At 46.1% G+C, this 20,006-nt stretch overlaps 1 protein-coding gene across 2 annotated transcripts in view; it reads left to right on the top strand.

The window, feature by feature from the left end:
• ZBTB8A (zinc finger and BTB domain containing 8A) overlaps window positions 1-18,369 on the top strand; it is a 39,549-nt gene extending 21,180 nt beyond the window's left edge. For both annotated transcript variants that reach the window (XM_055139490.1, XM_055139489.1), the window contains 3 exons: window positions 12,907-13,727; window positions 16,775-16,944; window positions 17,687-18,369. In XM_055139490.1, coding sequence (XP_054995465.1) covers window positions 12,908-13,727; window positions 16,775-16,944; window positions 17,687-18,019 — 1,323 coding nt within the window. In that variant the 5' untranslated portion in view covers window position 12,907 and the 3' untranslated portion in view covers window positions 18,020-18,369. The remainder of the gene's footprint in view (window positions 1-12,906; window positions 13,728-16,774; window positions 16,945-17,686) is intronic.
• The last annotated feature ends 1,637 nt before the right edge of the window (window positions 18,370-20,006 follow it).

The raw sequence follows: 20,006 nt of genomic DNA, 5'->3' as shown, positions 1-20,006 counted from the left end.
TTGGCTGCATGCAAGGCAAGTTCTCTACCTGCTATCTTATTGCTCTGGCCCTGAAGATATTTACTGAATTCCTTGAGCATACAACATTAAACTAAGGCTGGGCAGACACTTAGACATGGTCTATATTAATATGATGCAGATAAATATACAATAAAACGAAGTGAAAAGACATACATTAAAGAAACAATAAAATGCTATCCAGCAGTCTCGAGGGTACCTTTCTCAGGTATAGTGGATAGAACAAATGGCAGTTAGCATCACCTCAGGAAAATCAAGGAAAGTTTCCCAGGGATGCCCTCCCTATTTCAGCTGATTCTGAAGGAAGAGTAAGAGTCGAGTTACTCATGTCAGGGGCCAGAGTGATAGTACTACACACAACAACCGGTTTGATCCCCAGCACCTCATATGGTCCCCTGAGCACTTCCAGGAGTAATTCCTAAGTACAGAGCCAGCAATAACCCCTGAGCATCACCAGGTGTGGCCCCCAAGCCAAACAAACTAATAAATGAATTACTCATATTGGAAGCTGGAGAGAGCAAGTACAGTGGATAGGCAGTTAGGGCACTTGCCTTGTGCATGACTGGCCTGGGTTCGATCCCCAACATCCCATATGGTCCCCTGAGTCCCATCAGGAGTGATCCCTGAGCACCAATGGGTGTGCTCCCCTCCTGAAAAAAAATTTTAAAGTTAACTTATATTAGCAAGGGTGGTTTTATTTTAGAACAGAGACAATATGTACAAATCTGTACAGAATCTTGGTCGCAGGAAGGACATAGTGTTCCAGGAAGTGCCATGTGGAATAAGAATGGGAGGTGAGGGCTGGGCAGGAAGATAATACATGGCACGAGGCACTTGCCTTGCATGTGGCCCTGTCACTCGTATTATACCACTTACATCTAGTGAGGTTGGCAAACCATAGCTCTCTGGCTAAAATTGATCTCTGCCTCCTTTTAAAAAAATGTTTCAGGGGGCCAGAGAGATAGTATAGCTGGTAAAGCACTTACCTTGTAAGCAGCTGACCATTATATGGCACCATTATATGGTCCCCTGAGAAGCTCCAAGAGTGATTGCTGAGTACAAAGCTATGAGTAAGCCCTGAGCATCACAGGGTGTGACTGCAAAACAAAAACAAACCAGAAAAATAAAGAGGAGGGGGTGTATGTCTGGAGAGATTGTACAGTGGCTAGGTCACTTGCTTTGCACCTCAGTTTTATCCTTGACACTACATACAGTTCCATGTACCCCAAAGCCCTGAGTACCTCTTGGTGTAACCCCACTCCCCCTCCCTAATAGACTTTTTTTGAAAAGGGCTGCACTTGATGGAGTTCGGCGCTTACTCCTGTGATGCTCTGAGGGGTGTGTGTGTTGGGGGGGTGGTTTGGGGTGCCAGGGATCAAACCCAGATTGGTCATATGCAAAGCAAGCAGCTTACCCCCTATACTGTCTCTCTGCCCACCTCCCAATTCATTTTCAAAAGAAATGGGGGTGTGGCAGAGTGGAAGGTGTTCATCCCATTTATAGAGAAAAAGGACTTGATCCTGTACTGTATCAGGACTGAGCTGAGCTCTTAAGAATTTGGAATGAGGGACTAGAGTGATAGCACAGTGGGTAGGGCATTTGCCTTTCATGCGGCCGACCCAGGTTTGATTCCCAGCATCCCATATGGTCCCCTGAGCATTGCCAGAGGTGGTTCCTGAGTGCAAAGCCAGGAGCAACTCCTGTGCATTGCCGGGTGTGACCCAAAAAGAAAAAAAACAAAAACAATTTGGAATGAAATCCACCCTGGAGCCATAGCACAGCAGGTAGGGCATTTGCCTTTCACACGGCCGATCCGGGTTCGATTCCCAGCATCCCATATGGTCCCCGAGCCAGGAGTAGGCCCTGAGCATCACCGAGTGTGACCCAAAAAAAAAAAAAAAAGCAAAAAAAGAATTTGGAATGAAATCCTGGAAAGACATGGACACCAGTTAAATATTTTATTGTATTGTTCCAAATATCCTTTACAGTGACATTTAATGTCTTTATAATACTTTTTTTGTTTTTATTAATTTTTTTATTAAATTACCATGAGATACAGTTACAAAGCTTTCATGATTGAGTTTCAGTCATACAATGATCGAACACCCATCCCTCCACCAGTGTACATTTTCCAGCCCCAATGCCACCAATGTCCCCAGTATCCCTCTCATCCTGCCTACCCCACCCCACCCGGGCCTCTGTGGCAGGCACTTTCCTTCTTACTCTCTCTAATTTTGGACATCATGGCTTGCAATACAGATACTGAGAGGCCATCATGTTTAGTCCTTTGTCTACTTCAGCACACATCTCCCATCCCAAGCGATCCCTCCGACCATCATTGACATAGTGGTCCCTTCTCTATCCCAGCTGCCTTCTCCCCCAGCATGAGGCAGGCTTCGAACCGTAGAGCAATCCTCCTGACCCTTGTCTGTATTGTCCTTGGGTGTTAGTCTCATACTATTGTTATTTTATATCCCACAAATGAATGCAGTTATGCTATGTGTGTCCCTCTCTTTCTGACTCATTTCACTCGGCATGATTCATAGTACTTCTAAGAGGACAAATTATCTTGTCCCTGCAAGTTAATGCCAGAAAAAGCTTTTTTCTATTAGATAAATGATGTAAGTACTATATACATTGTTAATATTTCTCTTGGTTTGTCTTGGATTCCAGGACATATAGTGTTAAATGTAAAAGTATAGGAACTGTCTCGTCTCCTAAATAACTCGTGGGGGAAGGGGAGTTTGCCGAACCAGAAGAGTTCAGAAGCTACTCCTGGCTGTGCACTCAGGAGTGACCACTGGTGTCTTGAGAGACCATACGGAATTGAACCGAGGTTATGTACAAGGGAAGTGTTTCACCTACTTCCTGTGCTCTTGGGCTCCCAATTCTCTTTTTTTTTGGGGGGAGGGGTGCAGGTGTGGGGGTTTGGGCCACACTTGGTGGGGCTCGGGCTTATTTCTGGTTTTCTGCTCAGGAGTTACTCCTGCTTTGCTCAGAAATCACTCTTGGTGGTGCTTGGGGACCATGTATGGTGCTGGGGATCAAACCCAGGCTGTCGCATACAAGGCTGGTTGTCTGAACCCTTATACTATCTCTCTGACTCCAACGACCTAGTTTTTAAGTGGGGGCACAGGCATTTTCCATGGTTCTCACCCCGCCCGCCAGCTCAGCACAGAGATGCAGGCAAACCCCATCTTTATCTCTCCCTGGAAGGAATTTGATTGTTTATGTTCCCCTCCAGTGCCTGCATTCTGCTTGGCCTGTATGTGGGTGCCAGCTGGGTCCTTCCAGGAGCCCAACGGATGTGAATATGTGTTATAATATTCATGTGTAACAGTTACCTTATAAACAAAATATAGAATTTTTTATTATCTAAAATTTTGGTTTTTTCTTTCTGAATAAAAAGCTCCAGCAGTGCTCAGTGGCTCTTCCTGCTACAGTGCTCAGGCATCACTCCCAGCTTGGAGGACCATATGGTTCTGGGATCGAACCTGGGGTTGCTACTTGCAGAGCATGCACTCCAGGGGCCAGAGAGATAGTACAACAGATAGGCCTTCACCTTGCACATGGCTGACCTGGGTTTGATCCCCAGCATCCCTTATAGCCCCGTGAGCCCTGCCAGTAGTAATTCCTGAGTGTAGAGCCAGGAGTAACCCCTGAGCATCGCTAGGTGTACCCAAAAGGCCAAAACCAAAAAAGTAAATATTTTGTGGAAGGGGCTGGAGAGATAGTATAGCTGGTAGGGTATTTGCCCTGCATTTGGCTGACACAGGCTAGATCTTTGGCATCCCATATGGTCCCTCAGGCACCACCAAGAATAATTCCTGCATTCAGAGCCAAGAGTAATCTCGGAGTATCGCTGGGTGTGGCTCCAAAGCAAAACAAAACCTGCTTGTAACTGGAATCACACATTATTGTTCATGTTATTGTGTGCCAGGGATTTCCTCCCTCCCTCCCTCCCTCCCTCCCTCCCTCCCTCCCTCCCTCCCTCCCTCCCTCCCTTCCTTCCTTCCTTCCTTCCTTCCTTCCTTCCTTCCTTCCTTCCTTCCTTCCTTCCTTCCTTCCTTCCTTCCTTCCTTTTTTTTTTTCTTTTTGGGTCACACCCGGTGATGCTCAGGGGTTACTCCTGACTTTGCACTCAGGAATTACTCCTGGCAGTGCTCAGGGAACCATATGGAATGCTGGGAATCAAACACAGGTCGACCGTGTGCAAGGCAAACGCCCTGCCCGCTGTGCTATTGCTCCAGCCCCTTTCCTTTCTTTTGTTCATTTGTTCTTTCTTTCTCCCTTTCTTTCCTTTTTTTTCGCGGGGGGGGTGGGCTTTTGAGTCACACCCAGCAATGCTCAGAGCTGACTCCTGGCTCTGCACTCAGGAATCACTCCTGACGGTGCTCAGGGGACCATATGGGATGCTGGGAATCGAACCCGGGTCGGCCGCATGCAAAGCAAATGCCCTACCCACTGTACTATTGCTCTAACCTCTCTTTCCTTTTTTTGGCGGGTCGTGGGCTGGTCACACCCAATGGTGCTCAGGGCTTACTCCTGCCTCTGCACCCAGGGATCGTGCCTGGCTGGGCTCAGGGAACTCTATGGGTGCCAGGGGTTGTACAAGGCAAGTGCCCTGCATGCTGTACTATCTCTGGCCCCCGAGGTTTGTTCCTTTCTGTTGTTAAATATTCTGTGGTATAGTTGTACAAGTAGTTTTGTGATTCTGTTTTTGTTTTCCTTGGGCATAAAGTCGCTTAACTACATTAGAAATGCTAAACAGTTTTCCAAAGTAATTGTACCACGTGGCATTCCCACCAGCAATGTTTAAAATCTAGCTTTTCTGAATCCTTGTAGTCTTAGTTACTATTTTGGGAGGGGGGGTTGGGGCCACACTGGCTGAGCTCAGGGCTTGCTCCTGGCTCTTTGCTCAGGGATTACTCCTGGTGGTGTTTGGGGCACCAGACGTCTATTGCATCATGGTCTATTTTGCATCTCCTGTTGAATAATGGTAGAATTTTCATGTGTTGATTTGTATATCTTTTGTGCAATGTCTTTTCTAATCAACTGCCAATGGTTGTTTGTTCTATTACTAAGTATTCTGTTGTTTGAGTTTTATAGTTTGGATATGTCTGTTCTATATATTCAAATATATATATGTATTGATTTTTTTAAATTCTTTTTTAATTTTATTGAATCACTGTGAGATAGTTACAAGCTTTCATGTTTGTTTAATTAAAGAACCAGGATTTACAAAGTAACTGATAGCTAAATTTTAGGCTTATATATTTCAACACCAATCCCACCACCAGTGTCAACTTCCCTCCACTAGTGTCCCCATATTCTCTCCCCACCCCCAACCTGCACCCATTTCCGCCTGTCAACTTGACAGGCACATTACATAGTTTCAATGGTTGCAGCTTAAATCTCATGTTTTCTATGTTGTCGACTCTCTGTCTTGGATATATGGCCCATATCACTAGTATAACTGAAGCCCTGATTCCTGTTCACCCCACATGATTTCTTTTCCTTCTCTGTCCTACTCCTTTCTAAACACTGGGGTCACGTGACCTAAGCATCCCCCCCCCCCGTTTACTACATTATATTTCCTCATCCAGTATTCTATATTCCACAGATAATGTGGAATATGATATGTATTGATATTTTATATATAAATGTATTATATACATTTTGTTTGTATGTCTTGGCGACACAAAGTGCTGGTTGTACTCAGCACTTCTGGCTCTGCACTTAGGGATCGCTCCTGGCAGGGCTCAGAGGTTCATACGGCATGCCAGGGATGGAACCCAGGTCAGCAGTGTGCAAGGCAAGCACCTTACCCACTGTGCTGTCTCTCTAGACCTATACTTTATTTATTTATTTTTGGTTTGGAGGCCACATCTGGCTGAGCTCAGGGTTTACTCCTGGTAGTAGGCCATACAGGGTGCCGGGATCGAACCTGGGTCAACCACATGCAAGCCCTGAGCTCTGTCAGATGTGACCCAAAAACAATAACGACAAAAATAAATCAGGTATGCAGTGCCCAGCCTTCACAACAACAGTAAAGAGAGGAGGGGAAATAAAAGTGGAGACAGACAACACAGAAATAACAAAATTGGTCAGTCGAGATGATAAGTGCATGAGCAGTCCTATATATTCTGCTCTGCTTTGGTGTTTAAAACCCCAGGAGGACGTTAGTGACAAAGACAAACACTGGTAAGAGGCCAGGTGGGTAACTGAGAGGGCAGGAGTTCATGCTTGGCATGTGGGACTCCCTGGTTTACCGCATGATTCCTGAAGCACCAGTGGAGTGACCCCCGAGGATTGTGCTGGAAGGGGTGCCCCAGCATTACCAGGTAGATCCCCAAACCCCAAAATTGAAGCAGTAACGGTAACAATGCAGTTTTGAATTGACTGTGGCTGTTCATGAGCAGTGAAAGGTCCGAGAGAGGCCGATGGGGCCACAGTGGGTGCTGGCCTTGTGCAGGGCCCACCTGGGTTCCATCTGGCACTGCATATGTTGCCCCAGCACTGCCAGGAGTGGCCCCTGAGCACAGAACCAGGAATAAGGCTCAAGCACTGCTGTGTGTGGTCTGAAAAACAAAGAAACAGATAAGAGAGGCCGAGAAGGACAAGTCTAGGATAGAGTCTTTTCTTAGCTGTTTTATCTATTTCTGGTGCTGGAAATCTTATCAGTAGGATCTTCTTAGGAAAACAGAAACCACTCTGGACGTTTCAGAGAGGGAATTTAATATATGAAATTGGTTCCAAAAGTCTCAGAAGAGCTGGAACAGCCACAGGGAAAAAGAGCAGCCAGGCCCAGGCGCGAGAGGCAGGACTCTAATCATAGCGTGGACTGGCACCCTGGGCCCGGGGCTGCGCCTGCAAGTTCGTGCCAGCTGCAGTGTCTTGGCGTTTCTGCCGCAGTGCACTGGGCTCTGCCAGTGAGGTGCTGTCCTACCAGAGATGCAAAGTCCAAAGGCTACTAGAGTTGAGTTCGCCCAGCCGTGCTGCCACTCCACCAGCAGCGCGCAGCCATCTCTGTTTCCCCTGCCCAAAGCAGGGAACTTCTTTTCTTCTCATCTCCTGACACTGACTCCTAGCCCTGGTCTCTGCTGGGAGGCCAGCTGCACGGAAGCCTGGAAAATGCATTGGTCAGGTTCCCAGTCCCATTGGTATAGGAGAGCACTGTACTCAGAGCCAGTTGAGCTGAGAGACAATAGGTAAAAATATCCAGTATAGTTCACTGTTCGGGCTGCTTGAAATCCACACACACCAATCTCTCTTTCCATAGATAAAGTTCTAAACCCTGGGCCTGGGAGACAGCTCAACAGGCTGAGCATGTGCTTTGCATCTGGGAAACTGAGGTTCAAGTCCCAGGACTCCATGATCCCTTGAACACTGCCAGGAATGACTCCCAGGCCTTGCCAGATGCGACCCAAACCCCACTCCTTCCCCCACAAAAATTTCACTATCACTATCACTATCATCCCGTTGATCCTTGATTTGCTCGAGCGGGCCCAGTAATGTCTCCATTCATCCTAGCCCTGAGATTTTAGCAGCCTCTTTTAACTTGTCCTTCCTAAAATTTTCAAACAAAATAAAATTCCATGTTGGGGGGTTTGTTTTTGGTTTTGGGTTTTTGAGCCATACCCAGGAGTGCTCCGGGCTCACTCCTGGCTTTGCACTCAGAGATCACTCTTGGCAGGGTTCAGGGGACCATATGGGATGCTGGGCATTGAATCTGGGTTGGCTGCGTACAAGACCAACTCCCCACTCTCCATACTATCACTCTTCCTTAATTAAATAAAATTCTAAACTAGAGCTAAAGAAATAGCTCAAAGGACTGAGCATGTGCCCAGGCTCAATCCTGAGTAGTGTATGATCCCCTGAACACTGCTGGAGTGATTTCCAAACACTGCCGGTGTGGCTCAAACCTTTATCCCCCACAAAAAAATTTGTTTTGTATTGTGGTTACACTCGGCAGTGCTTAGGACCTAATCCTGGCTCTGCGTTAGGTAACCCTTCCTGGTGGGCTTGGGGGACCGCTTGGGAGATGATAATGGGTGCCAAAAATCAAACCCAGGTTGGCAGAATGCAAAGCTAACGACTAGATAAATACCCTTTATCTAGTAACAGTGAAACAGGAGCCCCTCACACCTCGGCTCTAAGCCCATTCAAAGAGGTAGGTCCACCTGTCTCTCCCGCATGCCTTTTGGCCACAAATCCTTCACTCTGATTTTTTGCCAATCCTTGGCTCTCTGGCCAACATTTTAAGCATTGTCCATTGTCAGAATAGAGCCTATCCGTTTCTCTTTCCAAGTCAGGCACTAGTGGACAACCAACGGTTCACCCGCGAGAGCTCAGTCAGTGCCCAGTCTCAGGGATACTCCCAGTTGACAAGGTGGGTGGGTTTTGCCACCCACGTTCATCCCGGGCCTCATTCGGTGCAGAGTATTTCTAAGTGAAGCTCCCGTGATACTCAGGGGTTACTCCTGGCTCTGGTGCTAGAGGGACCATATGGGATGCTGAGGATCAAGCCGGGTCAGCCACATATAAGACAAATGCCCTCCTATCTCTCTGAACTCTCTCTATGGCCATGAAGCTCCACTTTTTCTTGCTCAGTAGCTTGGAGGAAATGCACCATGGGTTGGATCTGAGTTGGGGAACAGGCAGCAGTGCCTGAGGAGGGCTAATGGTTTAAGTGCCATTCTAACAACTGGCAGGGATGAGATGCAGGAAGAGTGAATGTTGCAGTTGAAGTCTAAAGACAGGGCAATACCAGTGTCCCAATTCAAGACCATCAAGCAGGAGAAAATACTCTTTTACTCAAAATACTCGTTAGTCTTTAACTAATTGACTGAGGTCTACTAATATTAAGGAGGGTAAAATGTTTACTCAGTTTATGAATTTAAATATTAAATATGAATTTAAACTCATCCAGTATCATTCTCATAGAGATACCCATATTATTGTTAGACAAAATTACTGGGTTTACATAGCTGGTTGTGGTGCACTAGGGTCTAACTTGTTTGTGGCACTGGGGACTGGATTAGGGTGCCTTTTCCCAGAAGAGCTTGCTCATTTTTTTATTGAATTAAGTTTTTTCTTTTTTCTTTTTTTGGTTTTGGTTTTGGGTTATCCAGCTGTGCTCAGGGCTTACTCCTGCCTCTCACTCAGGGTCACTCTTGGCAGGCTTCAGGATCAAACCTGGGTTGGCAGCATGTAAGGCAAGCCACCTTACTTGCATTACTATCTCTGGCTCCAGTAATATCTATTTTTTGAAAGAAAGCATCATGAGAAATAAAACTTTTAACTCAAATCCTGGGTGATTCTCGAGCTAGGAGATGACCCAGAGGGCTGGGCACATGGTTTGCATGCAGGAGACCTGGGTTCAGTCCCCAACACTGCAGGGTCCCCTGAGCACTGCTGGGAGCCACTGTCCCCAACTCCCGCCCCTTCCCCTCGCCCCCACTAAACTGTAGGGGATGGCTACAAAACCTCATCAAAAAATCATGGGTGAGTCTCAAAATTAGTTATTTGTTTTGTTTTGGTTTGATTTCGGTGCCACATCTGGAAATGCTTTTGCTTTGTACTCAGGAATTACTCCTGATGGTGCTCGGGGTGGGGGAGGGGAGTACCATATGGGATGCCAGGGATCAAACCTGGGCTGGTTACATGTAAGGCAAGTGCTCTCCCTGCTGTACTATCACTCCAGACCTGATTCTCAGGATTAATATAGGCATTTTCATTAAATTTATTTATTTATCTATCTATCTATTTATTTATTTATTTATGGGGGGGTCACACCTAGCGATGCTGAAGTGTTGTTACTCCTGGCTCTATACCCAGGGATCACTACTGGCTCACGGGACCATATGGGATGCCAGGGATTGAACCCGTAGTGGGTAGGACAAGCGCCCTACCCACTATCTGCCCCTAGAATTTCATTCTTAGTCCATTGTATGCCTGCACTACATTTTCTTGATACATTCATCTGCTGATGGGCCTGGGGGTTGTTTGCCATCGTTTGGCAACTGCAAATAATGTTGCTGTGAACATTCGTGTTCAAATAAAAACATTTCTTTCTTCTTCTTTTTTTTTTTTTTTTTGCTTTTTGGGTCACACCCAGCCATGCTTAGGGGTTACTCCTGGCTTTGCAGTAACTCAGGAATTACCCCTGGCAGTGCTCAGAGGACCATATGGGATGCTGGGAATCGAACCCGGGTTAGCCACATGCAAGGCAAATGCCCTACCCGCTGTGCTATCACTCCAGCCCCCAAATACACACATTTCTGATTTCACTTCCTTGTTTATATGCACTGCTGTGTTCCACCCCAAAAAAAACAAGTTTATTTTAAAATAAATTTATCTTTTTATTTTTGTCACACCTGGTGACTCTGTGTCACCATGTTGCTGAAACCAGAACTTTTTTCACTCTTTACCTGGTTAACATGACTTCATTTCTCATATGTTGGCTTACTTCTTACTTCTGAGCAGTCTTCCCTGCCTTCTCTATCCCCGCCTAAGCTAGTTCACTCCTTAGTCTTGTTCACAACACACTCCTTCCCTCTGTCTCAGCATTTGTCATTTATCATTTCACCTGCGTATTTTTTTGTGTGAGACCTTGTTGGATTCTTTGTAAATCAGGCTTATTTAATTCTGCCTCCAGCAGAAGGCCTGATTTGTCCAATAATAATATATATAATACCTTTGGACTGGAGCAATAGCATAGCGGGTAGGGCGTTTGCCTTGCACGCAGCCAACCCAGGTTCGAATCCCAGCATCCCATATGGTCCCCTGAGCACCGCCAGGAGTAATTCCTGAGTGCAGAGCCAGGAGTAACCCCTGTGCATCGCCGGGTGTGACCCAAAAAGCAAATAATAATAATAATAATAATAATAATAATAATAATAATATACACACACACACATATATATATATATATATAATACCTTGAACTCTATTCCTTCTTTGTGTTTTAGAGACTGTATTTTCTTTTTTCTGGCCAGGTATTATTGGGGCTTGGGGCCACACCCAGAGGTGCTCAGGGTCTGCTCTTGGCATTGTGCTCAGGAGTTACTTCTCACAGTGCCAGGATCGGCAAGTTGAGCTCCTAAAACCTTGTACTGTCTCCGACTCTTCAAGACTTTTCTGGAAGGAACACTATTTAAGGCTGGGAGTTCATGTGCTTTGCATACATGGCACTCAAAGTACCATCATTGGCACCACAAAGGAAAAGGAAAAAGAGAAAGTGTTTTTTTTTTTCTTTTTATTGAAACACCATGAGAGCAGTTACAGAGTTTTTGGTTTAAGTCTCGGTCATACAGTGATGAAACATCCAACCCTTCACCAGTGCACATTTTCCACCACCGAAAAACCCAATATCCCTCCATCCCACACCCTCCCCCTACTTGTGTAGCATACAATTTCCAAGTTACTCTCTCTCTACTTTGATTACATTCAACATTTTGACACCAAACCCACCATTATTATTTGGGATTTTACCCCAACTACTCAGATTTGCCGAAAAGGCAACATTAGACAATTTGTTTTCTATTGCTGATTATGAATTGCATATGATGATGGAATACTGATTTTGGAATACGATTTTGGAATACTGAAATCTAGAGGGATTTCTACCAAAATCTGCTGTGTTCCCAGCTTTGTTTCTGAGGCTCTGGGATCATGGCCATAAGCAGCTCGATCAGCAGCCAGAGGGCTCATTTGTGGGAGGCAACTTGGGGTCTGGAAGAAAGGGGGGAAGGGCCGACTCCGCCCCTAACCCTTAAGGCCCCACGTTCCTTGTCACTGCTGGCCCCTACCTGGCTGTCCCTAGGCCTCTGGAAGATGGCAGCGGCGACTGAGCCATCAAGGGAAACAGGCCAAGGCATGAAACCCATTCCCACCTGGGGGTCCTAATGCGTATTATAGACGCATTTCTGCCCAAAGCCGCATGGTTGATACGGATCGATCACCCAGCCCTCCACCAGTACAAACTTTCCACCAGGAAAAAGAGAAAGTGTTTTTATTTTATTTTTTTGTTTTGAGCCATCCCTGACACTGCTCAGCGGTTGCTCCCAGCAGTGCTCAGGGGACTGAACTGGCCTAGTGCAAGCACTTTAATCTACGTAGTATTCCTCTGGCCCCAAGAGAAAGTGGTTTTTGTTGTTGTTTTGTTCGTTTGGAGGCCGTACCCAGCAGTGCTCAGGGTTTATTCCTGGCTCTGTGCTCGGGATATTCAGGGACCGTATGTGGTGCCAGATATTGAACCCAGGTTGACTGCGTGAGTGCAGAGCCCTACGTGCTCTACTTCTCCCTGGGCCTGAGAAAATGTTTTTATTTTATTTATTTATTTTTAATTTTTATTGAGCCACCGTGAGACACAGTTACAAAGTTTTCATGTTTGATATTCAGCTGAACAATGATTGATCACCCATCCCGCCATCAGTGCAAACTTTCCACCACCAATATCCCCATTATCCCCTCCACTTCCATCCCAGTCCTTACCCTGCCTCTACGGCAGACAATTGCTCAGATACTCTCTCTCTAGTTTTGGGCATTATATTTTGCTCTGGTATTCCCACCATCATTCAAGCCTGCCTTCTAGGGGCAGATGCTAGATCATTTATTTCCATTGTTCACTTTGCATATCAGGAAAGGAGCTTTGAAGGAATAGTCCTGGTACCCACATACCGGAGCCATGCTTGTAGACGCTCATGGTCGCCGGGATTCCTTCTGGAGAAGACGGGGAGACTGCACCTGCTCCATCTGGGGCCTCCCAGTGAGAAAATGTTTTTAATGGAAAAGATAGAGGTTTCTGATCATTCCTTTCGTTGACTGCCCCTGGGAAAGAAGTGTCCTATCTTGTTTGATAACCACGTGTCTTTTCCTCTTTAGAATGGAGATCTCCTCTCATCAGTCCCATCTCCTGCAGCAACTGAACGAACAACGCAGACAAGATGTGTTTTGTGACTGCAGTATTCTCGTGGAAGGCAAAGTCTTCAAGGCACACCGAAATGTGCTCTTTGCTAGTAGTGGATACTTTAAAATGCTCCTCTCCCAGAATTCAAAGGAGACAAGCCAGCCGACCACAGCTACCTTTCAGGCTTTCTCCCCAGACACTTTTACCGTTATCCTGGACTTCGTCTACTCTGGCAAACTCTCCCTTACTGGTCAGAATGTGATAGAGGTGATGTCCGCTGCCAGCTTCCTGCAGATGACTGACGTCATCAGTGTGTGTAAGACCTTCATCAAATCTTCATTAGACATTAGTGAGAAAGAGAAGGATCGCTATTTCAGTCTCTCTGATAAAGATGCCAGTTCGAATGGTCTAGAGCGTTCTTTTTATAGTGGCGGCTGGCAAGAAGAAAGCAGTTCTCCACATTCCCGCCTGAGCCCCGATCAAGGAACAGGTGGAGTAAGTGGGAAATCTTGGAATAAATATAATTACCATCTACCTTCTCAAAGAAATATGCAACAAATTCTGGCCAAGCATGAACAGAGGAAGGATTCCATTAAAAAGTCAAAACACCTGAGGCTGTCAAAGCCTCCTGAAGTTGCTCATTTTAAGTCAAGTAAACGGGAAGTGCAGACCTCTGATTCTTCCAGCCACGTTTCCCAGTCTGAAGAACAAGCACAAACTGATGTGGAAATAGACTCTGCTCCTATTGGCTATCCATATGGTCAAGGATCTGATGGCATACCCAGAAGTTTTTCAGGTACCCTCAAAGAGAACGAGCTCCCACAGTCAGGTTTCAAGATTCCTACAAATATCAATCCTCTTTTCACATGCCCTTGTGTTTTTTTATGTCAGACCTCCGGGACTTGAGAGATGGGCCAGCAGGCTCGAGCCAGGTTTTGTGTGCAGGGGTCCTGATTCCATCTGCAATATCCCATGCTCCCCTCAGCGATGTAAGGAGTGAAGTTATTTAAATTGATAAGTTTAACAACAAAACACTAGAATTCAGAGGGTCAGAACCCATGATTTTATAAACCAGTCTGTTGGTGTTTAAATTACTGTTAAATATTTAAAGTTCTTGTGTAGGGTCTGGGGAGATAATACTGGGGGTCGGGAGTTTGCCCTGCATGCAGCTGGCTCGAGATTAATCCCAGGCATCCCAGCAGTCAGTATAATTTTTGAGCACAGAGCCAGGTGTGGCCCAAAACAAATGAGCAAAAAGCCTCTTATGTGTGATTCTATCCCTAAGACATTTTCATTTTTTTGCTTGCTTGCTTATTTTGCTTTTGGGCCACACCGTGCTGTGCTCAGAGTGTACCCCTGTTCTGCACTCAGGAACTACTGCCCATGCTCTGGGGGCCATGTGGGGTCTCAGGGATTGAACCCAGGTGGTCTTGTGCAAGGCCTATCTGCTCTACAGTCTTTCTGGTCCCTTCTTTGTTTTTTTAGGGGCAGTTTTGGGTCACACCAAGCAGTACTCAGTGCTAGGATTGAACCAGGGTTCACTACATGCAAGGCAAGTACCTTAATCCCTGCACCTTCTCTCTGGCCCTTTGAATAATTTTTTCCTCCTGAGAATTTACTCAGGGGGCATTATTTTTATACAGAAAAGTTAAGTAGGTAATAGGGATAGTACAGTTGGTAGGGCACTAGCCTTGCATCACAGACCCAGGAGTAACCCCTGAGCACAGCCAGGTGTGGAAAAAAAAAAAAAGAGTGAAGTAGTATCTGCAGAGATAGTACAGTAGGTAGGGCTTTTACCTTGCATCGGTCAACCTAAGTGATAACCTGTATCACTGCCAGGAGTGAGCCCTGAGCACAGCTGGTTATAATCCAAAAACAAAATTATCATATAGATGTTACTAAAGGTCATATGGTACTCTGTTAACCATGGCAGAGATAATAGAGCAAATCTGGCAAGTCTTCTTTGTACATTTATTATTATTATTATTATTATTATTATTATTATTATTATTATTATTATTATTATTATTATTATTATTGCTACTGCTTTGGAGTTTTAGGCTACACCCGGCCTTACACAGGGACTACTCCAGGCACATTACTTGGTGTTTGCTCCTGGCACGTTGGGGAATCGTGCTGGGGTTTAAACAAGGTCTGCAGCATACAAAGTCTGAATGCTAGTCCTCTAAGCTGTCTTCCTGGCCCTTTGTTGCTTTTCAGGGACTGAGAAGGTACCACACCCAGAGGTACTCAGGCTACTACTCCTGGCTCAGTGCTCAGGGCTCACTCCTGACTGGTCTCAGGGAGCCATGAGACCAGGCATCAAACACAGACCTGTATGCAGACCATGTTCATCAGCCACTCAGCCACCACTGACACCCCCATCCCGCCCCCTCTGTTGCTTCTTTTTTTGTTTTGGGCCACACCCAGCTGTGCTCAGGGCTCACTTCTTTCCCTGGTGGTGCTCAGAGGACCATATGGGATGCCGGGAATGGAACCCAGGTGGACTGTGTGTATGGCAGGCTAGTGCCCCGCCCGTATTATTGCTCCCGTACCCCGTTATATTTTTATTTATTTATTTATTTATTATATGAATCACCGTGAGGGTACAGATTTACATATTTTCATGCTTGTGTTTCAGTCATACACTGCTTGAGTACCCATTCCTCCAACCCGTTATATTTTTAAACAAATTTGCTGGGTGGCTAGCTCCAAAGACTGGAGGGTGTGCCTAGTATGCACACAGGCCCCGGGTTCAAGCCCTGGCACCACATGACTTCCCTGCACTGCTGGGTGTGGTTACCCCCAACACTGCTGGGAAGACCACCCCTTTCCCACAAAAATGAAATTTAAATTCAGTAACATTTAAAAAACAGCATAGGGCTGGAGCAAGAGTACAGCGGGTAGGGCGTTTGCCTTGCACGCGGCCGACCTGGGTTGATTCCCAGCAACCCATATGGTCCCCTGAGCACCGCCAGGGTTAATTCCTGAGTGCAAAGCCAGGAGTAACCCCTGTGCATCGCCGGGTGTGACCCAAAAAGAAAAAAAAAAAAAACAAATAAAAAACAGCATAAAAGTAGTCTATTTTTTTTTTCTTTTTGGGTCACACCCAGTGATGCTCAGGGGTTACTCCTGGCTCTGCACTCAGGAATTACTCCTGGCAGTGCTTGGGGGACCATATGGGATGCCGGGGATTGAACCTGGGTCAGCCACGTGTAAGGCAAACGCCCAACGCGCTGTGTTACCTCTCTGGCCCCCTAAAAGCCTCCTAAAAGTAAAATATCTTTTATTTTACTCTGTTCTTTTATAATTCTAGGTTATTTATTTTTGGAATCATATCCAATGATGCTCAGGGGCTACTTCCTGATCTATGCTAGTGAGAGGTCACTCTTGGCAGTGTTCAGGGGACACTGTCTGCATATAGGTCTGTGTTTGATAACCAGGACTCATACCTGGGCCTCCCACATATAAAGCCTGGGTTCGGCCCATTGAGCTAGCTCTCTGGCCCCTATCATTCTAGGTTATTTAAATCTTAAATTCAATAATGAACAGCTGTTCAATTGCTGAAACATGCCTTCAGTCACAAACATTTGAATACATATTTTAAAACAAGGGTGAAATATTGGGGCTGGAATGATAGCACAGCGGGTAAGGCATTTGCCTTGCATGCGGCCAACCCGGGTTCGATTCCCAGCATCCCATATGGTCCCCCGAGCACTGCCAGGAGTAATTCCTGAGGGCAGAACCAGGAGTAACCCTTGTGAATCGCCGTGTGTGACCCCAAAAAATAAAAGAATTGTTTTGTGAGCTTACCAGTGATTTCCTGCAACTGTCTCCTGACAGATGACCTGCCCCGGATGCGGTTTAAGTGCCCTTTCTGCACACACGTGGTGAAAAGGAAAGCTGACCTCAAGCGCCACCTTCGCTGTCACACGGGGGAAAGGCCCTACCCCTGTCAAGCTTGTGGGAAAAGGTTCAGCAGGCTAGACCATCTCAGTAGCCATTTCCGAACAGTATGTATTTGCATTTTCATCATTCTACTCCTTTTCGTTTTGTTTTTGAGCATAACTGATGATACTCAGGGCTTACTCCTAGCTCTACACTCAGGCATCACTCCTGGAGGGCTCAGGAGACCATATGGGGTTCCAGGGCTTGAACCCAGATCAGCTGCATGCAAGGTAAGCCCCTTCTCTGCTGTACTACTTCCCTGATCCCTCATTTTACTTAAGAAAAATGTGCAGGTTTGAGTGTAACTCAGTGGTAAACCTGTGCCTTGTATGTATGAGGCCCTCAAACATGCGAGGGAAAATAATTACAAATAAAAAACAGGGGCTGGAGCGATAGCGCAATGGGCAGGGCATTTGCCTTGCACACAGCTGACCTGGGTTCAATTCCCAGCATACCATATGGTCCCCCGAGTACCACCAGGAATAATTCCTGAATGCAGAGCCAGGAGTAACCCCTGAGCATCGCCGGGTATGACCCAAAAAGCAAAAAAGCCACAAAACAAAACAATGATTACTCAGTAGCATCAGATCACCCACTTATATTATTTTTGACCCAAAACTCCCTAGCAGGGCAGGAGAGATAGTGCAGAGCTTAAGGCACTTGCTTTGTACACCGTTGATCCCAATTCGATCCCTGGCACTATGTATGGTCTTTGAGCGCTACCAGGAGTGGACTAACTCCCCGCCCAATAACTAAATAAGAGGGGAAAAGAAAATCTGTTTTCATTGTTATTAAATTCCTACACAGATTCACCAGGCCTGCAAACTCATCTGCCGGAAATGCAAGCGCCACGTGACGGATCTCACAGGACAAGTGGTACAGGAAGGCACCCGGCGCTACAGACTCTGCAACGAGTGCCTTGCCGAGGTGGGCATCGACAGCCTCCCCATGGACCTGGACGCGCAGCAGCAGCTTCTGTCCCCGTCCGAGGGAGACAAGGATTCTAGGTGGCACATGAGTGAAGACGAGCATAGATCATACGTGGAGATCATTGAGGACGGGTCTGCTGATCTGGTCATACAGCAGGTTGATGACAGCGAAGAAGAAGAAGAAAAGGAAGTAAAGCCCAACATTAGGTAGCTGTTATGTGAAGCCACAGACCTCACACGTCTGCAGCTTTGTGTGACTTCCTGCATCTGTGTCTCTCCATGGTCAGAGCCTGGTTAACACTTTTATCTGACTGACTTCAAAGTCACCACCTGACATAACTTGCATGCTTTCTGAACGGGGCATTGTGCCCATTCCTGGACTGTGTTGCCCTAAAATATGTTGCTGCACTGGAAAGAAAGACATAGCCTGAGTTGGCATGGTAGGGGGACAATTACTCCTCTTGCTTCTATTACAGAGATATCTTTTTCCTTTTAATATTGGAAGTTCTACTTAGCAAACTTTTTTCAAGGGAAGTATTTTAAATAAAGCTACCACAATCAGACTTCATGTAAGATAATTTCAAAGTGTCTCAAAAATACATAAACTGCCAGTATTAAAATTTCACAGGGAGGGGCCGGAGCGATAGCACAGCGGGTAGGGCGTTTGCCTTGCACGCGGCCAACCCGGGTTCGATCCCCGGCATCCCGTATGGTCCCCCAAGCACCGCCAGGAGTAATTCCTGAGTGCAAAGCCAGGAGTAACCCCTGAGCATTGCTGGGTGTGACCCAAAAAGCAAAAAAAATAAAAATAAAAAATAAAATAAAATTTCACAGGGAGAGGCTGGAGTGATAGCACAGTGGGTAGGGCATTTGCCTTGCATGCAGCTGACCCCGGTTCGATTCCCAGCATCTCATATGGTCCTCCGAGCACTGCCAGGAGTAATTCCTGAGTGCAGAGCCAGGAGTAACCCCTGAGCATCGCTGGGTGTGACCCAAAAAGCAAAAGAAAAAAAAGAAAAAAAATTCACAGGGAACCAAGTAAAAGCACATTCAAGGGTCTAGCAACTGACCTGATTCACATTGTTTTTTTATTATTAACTTCAGTTCTAAAACAGCCTGTCATGGGCTAACGTGATAGTACAGTGGGTAGGGTGTTTACCTTGCACATGGTTGACCCAGATTCAATCCCCAGCTCCCTATATGGTCCTCCCCCAAGCACTGCCGGGAATAATTCCTGAGTGCAGAGCTAGGAGTAACCCCTAGGCATCACTGGGTGCAAAAACAAAAAAAAAATAATAATAATTTATAAAATAACCTGTCAGTAATCTAGTATCCTAAATATTTGGAATTATGCCAGAAGATTGAAAGAATGAAAATCTTTCATAGTTGAAATAATGCATTAAAGACAAAAAATTAATATTGAGGGGACAGAGTGATAGTTTAGTGGATAGGGCACTTGCCTTGCACACAGTTGACCTGAGTTCGATCCCTGGCACCCCATATGATGCCCCCAGCCCTGCCAGGAATGATCCTTGAGCATAGAGCATAGACTAAAGATTATATGCATGCACCATTTTAACTTTGGGAGGATGGAACTTGGGGCCACGCCTAGCGGTGCTCAGGGCTTACTCCTGGCTTTGCACTCAAGAATCACTCCTGGCAGAGTTGGGGAACTGTGGGATGCCAGGGATGGAACCAGCTCAGCTGTTTGCAATACAAGTGCCCAACTTGCTGGACTATCATTCCGGCCCCTCGGCCACTTAGTTTTACCGTACTGAGTTTGGAGGCTTTTTCAGTATTCCCCTAGTGGCAAATTTTCTAACTACTTCATGGCTGGATGTTGTGCACTGACTTCACTCTTTGCCCATCTGTTCCCAAATGGGGAGTCTTAACAATGAAAACTCCCGCATGTGGGTAGGAAACACTGTCCTTTGTCTCGACAGAATGATGCAAATTCCCTCCAAAACCATCCTCTGCAAGCCAGAGCGATAGTACAGTGGGTAGTGTGTGCGCCTTGCACTCTGCTGACCTGGTTTGATCCCTGGCACTCCATATGGTTCGCTGAGTACTGCTGGGTGTGACCCCCCCAAAAAAAAAAAAAACAGACAAAAATATCTAAATTATATTGGTTGGGACCAAAAGGACAATTGACTGATTGGAACTTTATGTACTGCAAAAAAGTAGTGTTGGCATATATA

Source organism: Sorex araneus, chromosome 5 (genome assembly GCF_027595985.1).
Source record: "Sorex araneus isolate mSorAra2 chromosome 5, mSorAra2.pri, whole genome shotgun sequence".
Lineage (NCBI taxonomy): Eukaryota > Metazoa > Chordata > Mammalia > Eulipotyphla > Soricidae > Sorex > Sorex araneus.
The sequence above is the reverse complement of the archived record's forward strand: the minus strand, read 5'-3'. Positions and strand labels throughout refer to the sequence as shown.